General features: G+C 43.6%; 1 protein-coding gene across 1 annotated transcript in view; it reads left to right on the forward strand.

The window, feature by feature from the left end:
- Positions 1-1,168: 1,168 nt before the first annotated feature.
- The window catches only part of VWC2 (von Willebrand factor C domain containing 2), a gene marked incomplete at both ends in the record, with an annotated part of 55,385 nt that continues 39,649 nt past the window's right edge, over positions 1,169-16,904 (forward strand). The window contains 2 exons of the mRNA XM_084282355.1: positions 1,169-1,882; positions 9,260-9,389. Coding sequence (XP_084138481.1) covers positions 1,169-1,882; positions 9,260-9,389 — 844 coding nt within the window. The remainder of the gene's footprint in view (positions 1,883-9,259; positions 9,390-16,904) is intronic.

Genomic DNA, 16,904 nt, shown 5'->3' on the forward strand with positions numbered 1-16,904 from the left:
GCGGGGCCTCGGCTCCGGCTGAGGGAGGGAGGCAGGGAGAGAGGCAAGGAAGGAGGGGAGGAAGGAGGGCAGGCAGCCCGCAGCCCCGCCATGGCAGCCGGCCGGGGGCCCCGGAGCCGAGCCCGCAGGTAGGGAGGGAGGGATGCTGCGGGCGGGCTGGGGGCTGCCCGGCGCCCAGCAGAGCCCCCCGAGGGGGCCGGGGCGGCGCTGCCCGGCCCGCCGGAAAGTTTGGGGCAGGGCCCGCGGGGCTCCGGAGGCGGGCGGGGAGGGATGGAGGAAGGAGGGGGGGGCTCTTAAATGGCTCCGGGGAGCCCTACCTCGGCCGCGGGGCTGCGCCGGCGGCTGGCAGCGCCTTGGCTTCCCGTGGCCGGAGCAGGTATTTTGGTGTGCTTTGCTTTGCCGGTTGGCGGTGCGGGAGCCGGGAGCGCTGCTAAAGTGCGGGGGGTGCGAGTGAAACGTGCCCCTCTGCAAGAGCTCCGAGGGGCTCTGCCTGGCCTCGGGAGCAGGGGGAGGAGGAGGAGGAGGAGGAGGAGGAAGAGGAGGAGATGTGTGCTTGTGCGGGGAGTTGAGGAGAGGGGCGGCTCGGCTCTGCGCGCTTTAGCGGGCTCGCTCTTAGTTGTCCCTCAAACAAACGTCCCCCCCCCCCGGTGGGTATGAAGCCGAAAAAAAAACCAAAAAACAAAAAACAAAACAAACAAACAAACAAACAAAAAACTTCACTCTGAATAAGAGGTTCGTGAAAACCATCGGGCGTGCAGTCAGCAAGCAGGGCTCAACCGGCTGATGTCGGCTCCGGACCGCGCTGCGTTTTGGGGAGCTCCGCTTCATTCGGCGTGTGGCCGTAACCCCACGGCGCCCCGAGCCTCGGCAGGCTGCCCCGAGCTGCGCGTCCTGCTTTTACCCAGCCGAAGACAGTCCGTGCCTAGAGCCCTGCTATTTATGAGACATCGCAGAGCCGGGCTGGAGGAAGGGTGCAGCACCAGGCTGTTGTTTGCCTCTGGCGTGAGGTGCCGAGGCAGGCTGCGTGTTGTTTGAGATGTTGGATGCGCGAGGGGGGGGAGAGGCGCGAGCTGAAGTGTTCCTAATCCCTCTCTTCCTAGGGACTGTGGATCTGCGGAGCGCTTCCCTCCGATGTGAATGCAGTGTCCCCTGTGGGATGCAGTAGGTGATGCCCAGCTCTACTGCAATGGCAATTGGAGCTCTCTCTAGCTCGCTCCTCGTAACCTGCTGCCTCATGGTTGCCCTCTGTAGCTCCACCATACCCGTGCAGAAACTGGCCAAGGCTCAAGACAAACAGGAGATAAAAGCGAGCCAGGAAAAGAGGGATCACACATCGACAAGGGACAGCCAGACAGGCCCGGGGAAGATGAATGAGATCGGCAGGAGCGGGAGGGAGGAGGGCACCAGGGACTGGAAGAGCAAAGGAAGCAGGACCTACTCGAACAAGGAGTCGTGGACTAAGCAAAAGCAGGCTTGGAATAGCCAGGGCACAGGAGGTAAATCCGGGAGCATTCAAGTCCAAGAGCAAAGGGATGTGGCTGTCGAGGACCCTCGGGTGGTTGAAGACTCATCTCTCCCAGCCGCTGTGGCAAGCGCTACTCCTGAGCCTCCGGAGGAGTATGCCTACCCGGACTACCGTGGGAAGGGCTGCGTGGACGAGAGTGGCTTCGTCTATGCCATTGGGGAGAAGTTTGCGCCGGGTCCCTCCGCCTGCCCCTGCCTTTGCACTGAAGAGGGACCGCTGTGCATACAGCCCGAGTGCCCCAGGCTCCACCCTCGGTGCGTTCATGTGGACACCACTCAGTGCTGCCCGCAGTGCAAGGAGAGGAAGAACTACTGTGAGTTTCGGGGGAAAACCTACCAGACGCTGGAGGAGTTCATGGTAAGGGCCAAAGCAGAAAGTCATTTTGTGGGCCCTTCTGTCATTTGAAGTGACGTGGTGGTCTCGAAATGCTTTCTCAGAGGGTGTTTTGTGCCTCTCCCTCCCCTTTTCTTTTCTGTGTTAATGCAACTTCTGCAGTGCTGTAAAATATTCCCCTCAAACATGACCTTTCTTGTTCTGTGATACTGTAACATTTTTAAATGAGGGGGCTGATCTTTACTAATTCCTGTGGTATTTACAGTAAAAAATACTACTGGAAAGGATGCTGCTTGGTGGTGAAGTAGATTTTATGAGAATTTCCAGCATTGCATTTGTTCCCTTACTCTGCTGTTAACAGTGAAACTTCTACCTTGCAAGGATCAAGCAGGGATTGGGGAGTTGACTCCCATTCCTAGTCATCAGACAGCGGTGATACCTTTTTCCTAACAGTCATTACTTTTCTCCTTGTTATTTGCTGCTTGAACTGGGCTGCCAAGGTTGTGTAATACTTGGTTTCTGAGAATGGTTATGGGCCTTCTTTTTAATAAGAGCGTGGTTTACAATCTCGATTACAGTGATGCTTAAACAAAGGACTTGAAAAGCTTTGTTTAGAGAAAACCTTTCAGACTTTTAAGCAGCACTGTGCAAGGTCATTATTGTTGAAAATGCAACTTGTTTATTACGTTGTACTGAAAAGTTCAGGAGTTGGGGCCAATTTCCTGGTTGCTTATCTTGACTTTTTCCCTTTTGTATTTTATAGTGGCTGAGATCTGCAGGCAGGCTCTAAGAATTGCTTGGGAATGACTATTAGATACGGGTCTGATTTAAAACCCCAGTGTGAACACACCTGAGATTTTAGAATTGAATAGGTTGAGGGGAGTGTGAAATCCAGTTCGGAACTCTGGCAGCTTGAGCCCCTTGCAAGGTGGAGAAAAAGAAAATGAGTTTGTGAAGGCTGTAAATAAGTTACCACTTCTATTCTCTGTGGTACCTATGTGTTCTTAGAAACTTAGTTCAATTTGTAATGTCTTTCCACATGCTTCAACTTACTGAGAAATAAATAAATAAAGGAGCAGAAAGACTCCACTCAGAGTAAATCCCAGCATTTTCCCGTGGCCTCTTCTGGTAGGCAAATGCAGAGCCGTGGTTTTCAAAAGTGATTTTCAAAGCATGGCAGGGAACATAGTGTCCTCCCTTTTGCTGTGTTGCCCTCAAGGACTGTGTTCAGCTCTGGGGCAGCAGTTTTCCAGTATAAGAGGAAGATGTTAGTTTTAACAGGGGCTGGTTGGTGTGATGTGATGCTTTCAGAGGTGGGTTTTGGGATCCTTTCCTTTCCAGCACAGCTAATTCTAGAGGGTGGCCAAAGCAGTCATGCTTCTGCACGTGCTCTCTGTAGGTCTCCATATCAAAGTTTTAAAGGCTTTTCCTCACTGTTTGCTCACGCTTCTCTGACAAGTTGCACTTCTTTATCTGTATACAGCGCTGTCATATTAATGGCTGTAATCTGAAATACCTTGTTAAGTGTGTGCTGAGAGGATAAAACCTTAGGGCTTCCTGTTATACTTGAACGTGGCTGGCAGCCTCTGTATAAAGAGAATGCCCAACAGTGACACTTACAGAAATGTTGTTCTGCACAGGCTTTGGCTTTCAACTTCCTTTTTAATCCCATTCAGCCTTTAGCAGCTACATTGATGCCCTCCTGTAATGGAATATCATTTTCCTTACTTCTTTCTGTTAGTCAGCTTTGGGAAGGAGGGAGAGTGAGTGCCTTCTCCAGAAATTCAAGGAAAGTTATCAGTACGGCTTGGCAGTGGATTTTCAGCCTGCTTGTTTTGGCATGTGGGGTCATTGGGCTCTGACATTGGTTCCAACAATATGAGCACAAAAGTGTAAGTGCAGACGTTTACCTCTGCCACTGCAATCAGCCGAGACATCTGGCTAAGGAAAGTACCTATGCAGTCAGATTGCTGCTGAGTGGAAGCAATTGCAAATGCAAATAATAGCACTCAGTTTCAAAGGCCATTTTACACGTTTGAAGTTGACTGTCTTACAGAGCTTGCTAATATGCTACCTCTTGATTAAGGTCAGGGAAAGAGTTTTAAATGGGCAGCAGTCTGATTTTTCTCTCTCTGCACGTTTATCTTCTGTTTGTGGCCAAGAGTGACAGACACCACTGAAGCAAGAAAAAGGTGACCTCCTAACTTGCAAGCGCAGTTACTTGCACAAACAATCATGTACTTGCCATACAGGCAAGTTTGGGAGTTTGCTTATGTAAAATTCATATATGGCTTTACGTAGCAAAACATTTCCTCGACAGGAGCCGGTGCTAACTCACAAGCTGAGTTTGCCAGAGAATGGGAGGTTTGATGCATTTCTTCATTGATTGGCAGCTCTTCCCGCAGGCTTTGTGTGTGTGTGCACACATGTTTTTCAGCTTTTTAAAAAGGGCACGGATGTCAATACAAAACCAAAACACAGGTGTAGCAGAAGGCTGAGGTCTCATAAAGTTGTTTTCATCAGCACCACTCTGCTCTCCGGTGAGTGTAGTGATGCAGTATGGCAAAAGCATTGCAGGATCCATACAGGTAAAATTGGTGCAAAAGCTTTAGCTGGTAAAATGCAATTAGGAAAAAAATCTGCACAGAAGCTAGGGATTGCTGAGCATGTACCCCACTAGGTGTTTTTCAGTCTTACAGTAACATTTGAAGATATAGTCTGACTTACAAAGTAATAGTCTTAAAAGGACCATAGATTATCTTCAGAAGTGTATTATCATTTGGGAAAAACATACATTTTTGAAAGTTGTTGCTTTGTGTTTTGTTTAGAATTTCTGTGCTACCAAAAACTGTTTTTGTTTTTTTTTTTTTTTTTGTTGTTGTTGTTTGTTTTTTGTGAATAACTTGGAAATCTGAAAGTCAACAAACTCAAATGGATTTGGAAATGTCTGTGAAGGGATACAGAAGTAAAAACAAGGCTGGTATGTTTATTCTTGTCAGCCTAATCCTGTTGATGTTCTCCTAAATTGTGTAAGTGGTAAGAAAATATTGATACATATTCCAGCAGAATAGTAAATCAGTTTGAGATTATGATTTTTTTTTAAGCTTAGATGTTTTCAAGGTTCAAGGAGAAAATGTACATTACAAATAATTTATAGATTCTTTTTTCAGCTTTTTTTTGTTTGGCATGTGGAAAGAGGGTAGACAAAGCTCAGGTTACTTCAATGAGTGTAAATTACTTGTCACTTCTTAATTATGACAATTTATACTAAGTTGCTGAATAAACCCACTGCCCTTACTAAGCTAAAGTTTTCTTCATGTCCCAGTAGTGGGAAATTTACCTGTTTATACATTTGTGTCATTCGTGTGCTTGTGTTTTCCCTACATCTTTAACTTCATAGTACAAGTTATACATCTGTTTATAAACCTCCCTTTAAACAATAATAAAGAAGGGTGTTTTGTTGTTGTTGTTGTGTGTTTTTTTTTTTTTTTCCATCTGTACTCTATTTTCTACAGGTTTTTACAGCTGTCTGGTGAATACTTAAGACTTCTGTGCTTCTTGTTGTCTTTGCATGGTTTTTGCATAGGCAGAGCTACTTGTGTTGTGTAGTTTATGTTAATAACTTCATCTGTAGACCACACTTCAGACAGAGGTTGCTAGGTCATATTGCTTGCAGCCCAGCCTGGTTATGTCAAACGTGCTACGTGTGAGTTCTGCTAAACTGGTAGTTTCCCAAATGAAGGAGTGGGATGCTCATTGCATTGGCTGTCATTAGAAACTGTGCTGCAGGGAATGTTCTTGCGTTATAGGAGTGGAGGAGAGGAAACGAAGGACCAAATGTGTCTTTTCATTCTGATTTATTTAACTGTTGTTATACATACGCTGTCTTATTGTCTCTCTCTAGTGATGATTACGTCTCCAAGTATTAAGCTGCCATTAAGATGAGGAAAGAAATGGTGTTTTTCCTCCAGCTCCCACTACATCATGATGATATATAAAAAGCAGTGCTCCACCATGTAGTCCGAGGATGAACAGATAAAGGTTGACACTAATACCATTTTAGCAGCTACTGTAGTTTGCTTACATGCCTGAAAAGAGCTACGTGAAAACAAACGTATGCAGAACCTCCTCGACCCTGCTGCCATTACTCATCCTGGAGGGCTGCACTTAGATGTGTGGTCCTGCTGACTTCAGGAAACCGCACAGGAGCTCCGTAAGGTATGAAAAGTGGCATAGTAACAGTGGGGGGAAAAGAGAGCAGTGTCAGACAAAATGGGATTCATGAGCATCAGAATCTGGCGTTTGGTTGTGGCGTGTAACTGGTTCAGGATAACAGCATGGCTGGAGGTTTTGCTGTGCTTCTCCAATGGGCTCTTGTGTGAAGTAACCACACCAGGCATATCTCTGTTTTTCAGTATGTTCCTAAGTGAGTGGAGGATGGCACCTTTGGGCCAAGGAGTAGAGAGAGAGTCACAAACTGCTGTTTATACAGCAAGCTTAACTGCCTGTGACAGAGAAGTCAGAGGAGAGTGTTTGTCTCGTCCAGTAAGAGAAAAACTGGACAAAATAGTGTCTGACAGATGACAGTGCTTATTAAAGGTGTGCTATGTAAAGAGGGAGGCCCTCTTTGCCAGGGCCTGTAGTGACAGGACAAGGGGCAACGGTTGTAAACTAAAAGAGGGGAGATTTAGATCAGATATAAGGAAGAAATTCTTCATGATGAGGGCAGTGAGGTACTGGCACAGGCTGCCCAGAGAAGCTATGGATGCCCCATCCCTGGAGGTGTTCAAGGCCAGGTTGGATGGGGCTTTGGGCAACCTGGTCTGGTGGGAGGTGTCCCTGCCCATGGCAGGGGGCTGGAACTGGGTGATCTTTAAGGTCCCTTCCAACCTAAACCATTTGATGATCCTGTGATTCTATCTTCATGACCCTGAGGCAGATCTTCATCTGTCACACAGGAAGGGTATTCATGACTGCGGTATCACATGGGTGGAGTACTCGGTTCATGGAAGATGTAGTCTTCAACCATACTTGCTGTGTAGGAAGGACGGCCATCGTTCCAAATTACCATTGTTAGACAAAACTTTGATCATTTTTTTCTCATTTTATAGCATTTTCAATGCTTTGTTTAATGGCTTGTTGCTGTAGAAATTTTAAGCTTATGTCAATTTGGAATTTTAGTAAACAATCTACTTAATTACAATATTAAATATTACAGATGAGGTACTTTAGGAGTGGCATCTTTTTGCTGTTATTTTTTCCTGATTGTTAGTAGAGGTTCTATTTTTTTATATCATTTTCAATACTGAACAGCATAGCTACAAAGTGAAGTTGTGGGAGAGGGAATATCTGTTGTAGTTCCAGGTCTCACTGAACTGCAATTTGTCACAAATTTGCACATTTTTCAAGTGATGCCATGAAATTCTGAAACCAATTGAAAGCTATCGATTTGCCTTGTTGAGCCTTATCTGTGAAATTGAGTTCTAGTAGCATTGATCAAGAAGGATTCCTAATTAAACAAACTAATGAGTGTGTTTTTATAATTTAGTATCTTTTTCTACATGTAACTCCAGAGGGAAGGAGTCTTACCAGTGACTGGCAAATAATGAGGGGCTCAGGTTTGCTTACATTCAAGATTTCACATGGAATTTAAATGATTGCCTGAGATAGCTGACACTGAACACTGGGTCAGAAGTCTCATCTGCTGATACTCCAGCTCTGCAAGTGAACATGGCAGTTCATGAGCAATTACAAGACAAAGTTCTTGTTCCTAAGCCTGCAATAAAAATCTGCAGTACTGGGCTGCTTGTAGCACTTTACCAACGCATGATGTGTTTTTGTCCTGGGTAGAGTGCAAAGCAAAGAGAAATCTGGAAGCAACTAGCTAGTGAAGGAAGTCTGAAATAAATAATAGCAATAAAAGCAGAAAGCAACACAGCAACAGACCCTGTTTAGGCATGCTACGCAGAGGGGCCAGTGTGAAAAGATGCATGAGTGCATAAACAAATGACAGCCCTGGCAGGTGGGAAGAGAGGTGGCAAAGCATGGATGAGCATTTAGTTGGAGATGATGGGAGATGATGCTGTGCAAGCATCAGCATGTTTGAACTTTGGAAGTGAGAAAGATGTGAAAGTGGCGAGCAAGCGGAGAATGGACTTGAGGAAAAAAATGTGACAGGCTGCTTCAGAAATAGGGAGAAGATAGCAGATGATCTGCAAGCTAGAGGTCTGCATGATTTTTCACAGCAAAGGATTTTTTTTTTTAGGCTTGAGGCTACTCTGCTCGCATTGGAGAAATGCAGAGGATGGTTGTTTGGCATCAGCTGGAATCTGGAACGGGAAGGAGTCCAAGCGAAATCAGCCTCATCAAATTGTTGACCTTAAGTAAACCTAGAATGTGCACAGATTATGGATTTAGAGGATCATAGTAATAACATGCAGCCGCACTGTCATCCTGCACTCTGAGCATGGATAGCAGAGTGGTTTTTGCAGTGCTGTGATGAGATTTACAGTGTACCACTTGTTCCTCCTTGGCACTGTTGCTTCCCTTCACCTCCAGCTCCTTGAGTGGTACAAGGATGTTACAGATGCCACATGCAGCACCTTCTCAGGAACACTGAATAGGACATCTAGCAAATACAGACATTTTAAAGTCCATATCTTTTCTTAAATATGGATTCTAATTTGTTTGGAATTAATTTCACTGAAGTAGGTCATTTAAGTAATTATCTCCTGGTACTTCTATTCTGTAGAAGTGTTCAAAAACCAGTAATGTTTCAGAAGGTAAAAAAGGGATGACCCTTTTCTCTGTTTCATCCCTTTCTTTGAATTGCAATTTCTTTTCAGAAAGTTTCAAATACTGCAAAAAGAATAGTTAACTTCTAGGAAATACATGAATTCACAGGATGGTTTTCCTGACTTCTCTATGAAAATGATCATTTTCAATAAAATGCAACTTCCTGCTACCAAAAACATTCAAAACTGGAAAAAAATGCAATAAGGATTTACATTAAATTTCATATTTCATTTAGAAAAAAAAAATCCTTTATTTTTAATACAATATTTTTGAATTTCTGATGGAATTTAACCAAATTTCATCTTAATTATGAACCTATTGTGCTGGAATTTTATTAAAAAATGGATGGGGAAATTTTTGATTTATTTATGTTAAAATATAAAGAGTTCTTGTTCCCAAGATCCCTTTTACTATTTCATTTGGGGCACAGGTTCAGAGCAGAACCTGTGACTCGTTCTGCAGCAGTCCTGTAAATTTGCAGTAGCACAGCCTTGTCTCTTGTGTTATTCAGGCCATAAAAAGCATTTGGTTTTTAAAAGGGAAGGAGAAAGAGATCGGGGAGAGAACAAGAGAAAGAATTAAAAGACAAGTGGATTTGTATTTCAGGTTTCTCCGTGTGAGAAGTGTCGCTGTGAAGCCAATGGAGAAGTGCTGTGCACTGTGTCAGCTTGTCCCCAGACTGAGTGCGTGGATCCGGTATATGAGCCTGATCAGTGCTGTCCCATCTGCAAAAATGGTAAGTGACTGCTGGAAAACTAGGAGGCGGTTTCTCTCAGAGAGATCCAACTGGCTCTGTTCCGTTTTTGCAAAAAAATTTCCATTGCTTCCTTCTTCCCCAAAGGGAGATGGAGAAGGATTGCATGTGGGAGGTGTCTTCCCCGTGTGAGGAGGCAGATCTCCTCGTGACTGGGATGGACTCAGTTATGACCTACATGGATTTTTGTTACCCAGGAGACAATCGGAGTGTTAATGCCAGATATTCATGTGACTTCTGGATAGAAAATCTGCATAAACGCATTGTGGATATGTTTTATATAGCCACACTAAAACACATGCAGGCTCCTCATGTTATCCACCTTTCAATCTGAGCAATAAAAGTTACTTTTGTTCTCCCTTCTTATTTGTTCCCCTTTCAGAGATTCTTCTCTCTCTCTCTCTTTTTTTTTCCCTGAGGCAAATCAAATGCACCTTATTGAGCTCATTTAATTTTCATAACTAAATGAATTAAACTCCCAAGTTTAATTGAATATTTTTCGTAACTAAATTAGACAGAAAGTCTCTCTACTCCCAGCAAGGGCTTGCATTAGATCAAAGTCTTGGTCTATTTAGAAGAAAAAATTACATGACACACTAGCTCATCACTTATAAAGAAGAAATGATAATTTATTAATAGAAATGAAAGCTGCAAAATCTCAAATGAAATTATATTTTAAGTTTAAAAAAAAAAAGACATTAAAAATATTCAGATAATTTGCAGACATACATTATCTCTCTAGAATAGGTAGGTTCCGTTACATTAGCTAAAATAAACAGATTAAAACGGTGGGAAGGCTAGGGGAGGAGAGAGTGTACAGCATGTGCTTTTCACAAATTCAACAGTAGATGATAAGGGACAGTTAATTGCATTGGACAAGTTTCGTTTGTATGGGTATGGAAGAAATTGCCTCCCATCCCTTAATTGGTCATTAGAACCCTGAAGGAATTTGTTCCTGGTGGTGCAGCTTAAGGGTACTCTGCTTTCGGAGGTGAAGAGACATTTTTTGAGGCATGGAGGATGGAGGGCACTCTTGGCAGGCAGGATGTCTGTTTTCAATGCCAGGGAGGTAGCTACAAGCACACCATGTTAAGTCTGTGTAGTCTTTCTCGATGAAGGTCTCCAGGGGTGTTGCTGCTGTTTGGAGCTCCCCTGGTTTTCCTGTCAGTGCACGTGCTCCTGCACTGTGGTGGTGGCCATCTCCTGCGGTCAGTTGCCTTTGAACAATGCTTGTATGACAGTGTGGGGCTTGGCTTGGCTCTTCCCATAGATTCCCTGATGCATTTCCCAGAAAGGGGGCCTGTTTCAAAAACCATGCATAAACATGCCTTAGTTACAACATGGCTGCCTGCTCTCAAAGCACAAAAGCTGAATAACCTGAGCCCTGTCTAAAAGAAAAGGGTGTTCTGGTCCTCAGCATCTGAGTCTCCCCCATTAATAGCATATTCCTTCAGTATACCCACAAGCTGGTATCACTGACCCAGTTTTAAACCAAGGTGACCAGAGCTGACTCTTTCCACTGAGCTGTCCTGTCACTTCTGTGTATGTCAGAGAACCAAGAGTGGTTTTCCTTGTTAGCTTTTAGACAAGGAGAAAAAAAAAAAAAAAAAAAGAAAAAGGAAAAAAGAAAAGCCATTAACAATAACAACAAAAACGAGATAGTTCAAAAGAAGCTTGGCTTTTCTGGTTCAGCAGCTTTGGTATAGTATAGTAAAGCAATTCCTGAGAAATCCTTTCCATGTAGGGAGTTGTTTTAAAAAATACCAGGTTGTTTGCTTTCAGAGCTTATTTTAAAGGATCTGTGCAGTTTGCAAGGAACTTCAGTGAATTGCTAAATGTTTTAATTAGATTGGAGCAAAAGCCTATTGAGCAGGAAAACCTAGCCTGCCTCATCCTGTCATTTTCAAGCCTACTGGAACAAATGCACTGCGAATGTGAGTCAGGGGAAAAAATCCCAGCATTGTGCTTCAGGGTTGATTGCAGCAGAGATGACCTCAGCGACATCGTGTCAGTAACCCAAAAGAGCGTAGGAGATGCACAGTTTGCTCAGCCACATAACCTGCGTGGTGGGAAAGGCAGAGCCTGCTTTACAGGGAGGCTGTGGAAAGCATGCAAGGGAGATGGATGGCTGCTTTCACACTCAGCATCCTGCCCTTGATGGAGCAAGAAGAGGTAGGAGGTGAAGTTTGGGTTCTGTGTGTTTACTCAAAGCTGTGCAGTAAAAATGCAGATTTTGTTCTCAGATTTCCCTCCCATTCCTGGCACTTCATTACATGCAATGCTCTCCCAACTTGCCTGGCCTGTGGATTGCTGGTGGTGAACCAACAGAGTCAGAGCTAGGAAAGTGCCTCCATCCCTAGCAGGACCACATACAAATGCCCAATTAAGAATTGTAGAGGAAATCTCATGGGGCTGGTCATTATTAGAAATGAGTGAATTCAGTCACTTGGCAGATGTGAGACACTGTGCATTATCCCTTGTGGGAAGGAAGGGGTGTAGTTGACTTCTCTAACCTGATTCCACAAAAGTGCTGTTAACCCTTCAAAGGAGGGATGGATAGGCTGTGGTGCAACAGTGCGTGTGCATAGGTACTCACTTATTTTCAGCATTAGAAGTGAATGGAAAACTAGCAAAGTGAGGAACAGTCTTAGGTGTAGGATTTAATAACCTTCTGTATCAAATCCTGTCTGTCAAGAGGGAGCCTAGATACTTTCATAGCTGAAGATGTTTTCTTCTTTGTGAACAGGGACAGGTAGTACTTTAAAGAAGTATTTGTTCAGAAAAGTAGCTTACAGAAGGGATAAAAGGTGCACTTCACTGAGAAAATCTTTGGGTAGGGGGAATTTTCATGCTTTTTATGTCACAAGTCACTACAAGTGAACCGTTTTATGGTTATTTCATCTACGTGCCCTGCAAAAAAGCAGTGTGGGGACAGAGAATGGAAGAGAGGATTTCTTTGTTTGGGGATTGAGCTTCATGCTTCGGGTAACCAACAGCAGCAACAACTAGAAAAATCCTCCATAAACTTGAATCTGACTTTAGAGAGCTGCATGGCATAACAAGTGCCCCATTCCGATCTCCTTCCTGCTTTACAGTGCTGGCAGTGTAGTTAGCTACTCCTGTGGAGGCACATCCTATTTACAGTGATACCAGTGTGTTCAGAGTCTTGCACAAACATTTCTACAGTCCGTAGTTACTGAAGAATAAAGATAATAAGCATAGTGCTCTCTCTCCATTAGAAAAAGGCTGGACATTTGTTGCCAGTGATTCGTTTGGGTGGCAAGGGGGGTGGTTAGTACTGAAAGTGAATTATTTTCCTAAATTGAATTACCTTGGTTGTCCGTTCCACTTCTGTTTTCAGTGTCAGAGCCCTGGTAGGCGCGCACAGCTGGATGCAGCCATGCTTGCAGCCTGCCACCATGAAGCAGGCACAGAAGCTGCGTGTATGTGTGTGTGTAGGAAGGCTGGGTTAAGCCAAGAGCCCAGACGGAGCCTGGAGGGAAAGAACGGTTGCTAGACCGAAAAATACAACCAGATTGTTCCAAGGTCTCCAACAGGTTTTTGTTTCTCTATACGGCTGAAAGATTGCCCCAGATAAAGTGAAGTTGGTTCTGGTGGCTCCTCAGCACTTACCTGTTTGGGCGTTGGTGGTGTTTCTGCATCTGCAACAGGCAGAGCGACAGGTCTCCTGTTGGCAAAGGCTCACAGATTGTCAGTCTAAAATATGACCACAGGTCATAGTTATTGTCAGGTATGTGTCATCCGCGGGGGGTGTCCTGCCTGTTTTCAGTGACCATGTGGTGGGGGAGATGTTACTCCAGGTGGAGTCATCTCAGGTGCCTTAGGTGGATTCCATCAGGACCTCCTGTCATGTTTGGGGTCGTACTTACAATTGAAATACATGTATTACGTGGCTGAAATTGCTTCTGATAGTAAGGTGCATGTCTAGCATTGTCTATGTGGGCAGAGGGACCTGTCCCTCCATAACAAGGCCAAGGGCAGATCCAAGGAAGTTTCGCCTTGCAGCTCTCAAGTGAGCAGGGTGTTTGCTTTTCCTGCAGCCCCAGCCTTAGTCAAGCTCCATGGAGAATCTGACCTGTAAAATTTAATGTCCTTCTGCAGTGTGTTTAAATAAAATATGATATTCCCTCAAGCGTGTATAGCTTGGTCTCGGGAATGGAGAAAGTATCATAATGCTGTCCCAGTAGAGGTCGAGACAGGACTATTGCAAACATCAGGAATTTAACTGCTGTGAAATTTAAATAAGCAGTACCTTTGATTCTCCTCTCTTCTCTCTATTTATCTTCTTCAGTCATGCCTTGGCAGATAATTTATATAAAGCAGAGACGACACAGAAGTTTCAAAGTCTGAGGGTGGTTCTTCAGTCTGCATTAAGCAAGGGATCAAATCGGGTGGTTCTGGTGGTCTTCTATATGTAAAACATGGGAATCCTAAATGAATTGTCCAGTTGCTAAGAATTTGTTCCATGTTTCTGTGTGTATCAGTCACTTAGCAAAAACTTCCACACAAAGTTTCTGCTTTAATTGGCTGTATTTCATAAAATGATTTATAATACAGGACTGTTAAGCAGGAAATCTTAATGTTTAAGGGGGAAAAACACCATTAAAGTTGCATGAACAGCTGTATGTGATTAAAATTGCCTAGAGAATATGCAGTTAGGTGAAAAACTGTAGCAGGTATTTTGGCAGCTATATATTGAAAACAAAGAAATATCAGACTTGGTCCTTTATGGCTGCCTTGGGCATTTAGAGTGGCTTCCAAATCTGGTAGGTGAAGTCAGTAAACTAACAATAGTAATTTTTGGTGTTGTTTTCTGCTATTAATGAAGTTGAGATGAAGTTCAGTCTACATCATCTTAATTTAAGGGACTCTTTTAACCCTATTGTATCTCTGTGCTTGCCTCTCATTTTCTCTATTTACTCTGAAGAGTTGGTGGCTACACAAGCAATGTGCTTTCAGTGCAGAAATCACAGGATTTTATTCTTGGGCTGTATTTTCCTCTTGGATCAGATCTGATATAATGTGCACCATTGCAAAGTGGGCCAAGCAAAAATGTATCCCAAAATCACAAAGTCCTTGTTGTTTCCAACTCACATATATGTGCAGGAATGTGCATGCATATGAGATATAGTGTTGACTTGTTTTCATGTTGAACTGGCTAAGTAGTTGCAGGTGCTGTTGTTTCCTCTAAGGGCATTTCTTTCATGTGTTTTGCTGACTTCCAAGTTATTTGGTTTATCTCATGATAAACAGCTATCAGAGGATGAGAAGGAGCTGCCTGAAGACATGGCAAAACTACCCATTTATACTGAGCCTAAATCTATTACAAGAACAAATCTCTCTACATACTGTACGTATATTTATTGCATATATGTACAGTGTATATACTTTTTTTTTTCCACTAAGAAGCCAAAATGCTTTCAGCAAGGAGTTCTGTTGTTGAAAGGCGGCAGTAACTGTCCCCGAGTACATGGCATGCTGTTGTTTTGCTCAGGCATGTGAGGGCAATCAGAAATTATACTAGTGTTTAAAGTAGTACTTTTATATTAGGTAGGAGGATTCAGAAGAGCCTATTAGAATATAAAGGCAGTGTATCCTATAGGCATTCTAGAACTCACTCTGCAATATTTTCTCATTACAGGCTGCTGCAGAGAGCCTGAGCAGCTTTTCTTCAGCAGCCAGTTTTTCTCCTCTCTCCTGATACTGCAGGCTTAGCTCTTGTGTCACACCTAAACTCTGCCCTATCAGTCACTTATGGCAGCTGGTTGACAGGGCTGTTGCTTTGCTGTGGGTTGAAGCAAAAGACGAAGAGAACATGCCCCAAACAGTTGACTGGCAGGGATGGCCCCAGGTGAGCATGGGAAACAAGCTTCCTGCTCCTCGCAATATAGTCAGGACACTGCTTCAGTGTGTCATGGCTCCTTTGCTCTTCAAAGATATTTAGCTTCAGCTCCAGAAGCAGAAAGATGGAAGCCAATATAAAAAAGAATAATATACATATGCATATATATATAAAAGCACTGAAATTCTTGGGGATGTGGAGCAGAAGAATAAATTTTCTGACACCTTCCATGTATTAAAAAAAAAAAAAAAAATCTAATTTTCTAATTTACCTTATGTACCTTACATTGTTGCTTACCACAGCGGTTTCAAACACCTGCCATCCTTTTTGGTCCTGGTCACAGGTTCTGGTTCAGATAGGAAAGTGACTTCATGCTAATATCCACCAGGGTACTGCAGTGAACAATGTGCTGTTGCTTGATTTGTCCTGCCTGACAGTTTCTGTTTTACACAGAGGCATGTTTGGGGATTTGCTCATTTTCCAGTGAAATGGGTATCACCTGAGTTTGTACTGGAGTTTGTTTTTTTTTATATATCTTATCTGTCTGTCTATATATGTGTAAATTCAAGATATCCTGAAGTCATATTGTGTCCCCTTCAGTCTCCACATACTGCATCCAGTGTTGTTTCTTCAGTATTTGAAGAAAGTTCTGAAAATGAATACTAAGGGAGGTGGAGTTTTCCTGTACTCATTCTTTACGCTGGTTCATTAGAGAAGAAACCCTAGTGTTAAAGTTGCTCCCATGTTTTTCTCTTGGATGTCTATTTTGATTTTGTATATGTCACTAACTGAAATTGTGGCAAAGATTTGGAGGGCATGTTTGAAATATTTGTGTGTGTCTCACTATGTTATCCTTGGAATAAAATTCTCTATCAGTGGAATACCGTAGTATTTGATTAAATTATGATCTCTTAGATTCTAAAACTCTGTCTTGTTCAAGATTGCGTTGCCATAGGTTAATATATTGCCTGGTATTAGCTGAGCCACAGCATCTGTCCACGTGAGCTCTCAATTGTATTCTCTGCAATTAATCCCATTTGTAAATAGAAGCTATTTATTAGCTGGGTGCTACAGCAACACGGTAATAGGAGTACATGGCTGATTAGTATTTTGTGGTGTGCTTAAAAGGAGCAATGAAGAAAGATGTACACTTCGTGTGTTGCCTTTATTTTCACTTGGTTTCGTACATTTCTATTTTGTTAAGTTAAATCAGGCATCCAAGAATTTGCATGGCTTTGAGAGGAAGTGGAGTCTTACAGTGAAGTGTGGTGGTATGCTAGCGTAACTGCTCTCACAGTCCCCGTCCCCATCCCCCTCCCCCGTCCTGCCCCCCCAGAGGAAGATGGGGAAAAAATATGATGGAAAGAGCTCTAGGGTTGAGATAAGGACAGAGAGATCGCTCAACAATTATTGTCACAGGAAAAATAGACTCAGTGTAGGGAGATTAATATAATGTATTACCTATCACTGGCAGACTACAGCAATGAGAACTAGGAGCAAAACTAATAACACCTTCCCCACCCATTCACCCTCTTCTAGCTACTTTCCCCAAATGACACAAGGGAATGGGGAATGGGGGCTGTGGTTAGTCTATGGCGCTTCGTCTCCGCCGCTCCTTCATGGTCACTCCCTGC

Source organism: Netta rufina (assembly GCF_964035555.1).
Source record: "Netta rufina genome assembly, chromosome: 2".
In the NCBI taxonomy this organism is placed as follows: Eukaryota; Metazoa; Chordata; class Aves; order Anseriformes; family Anatidae; genus Netta; species Netta rufina.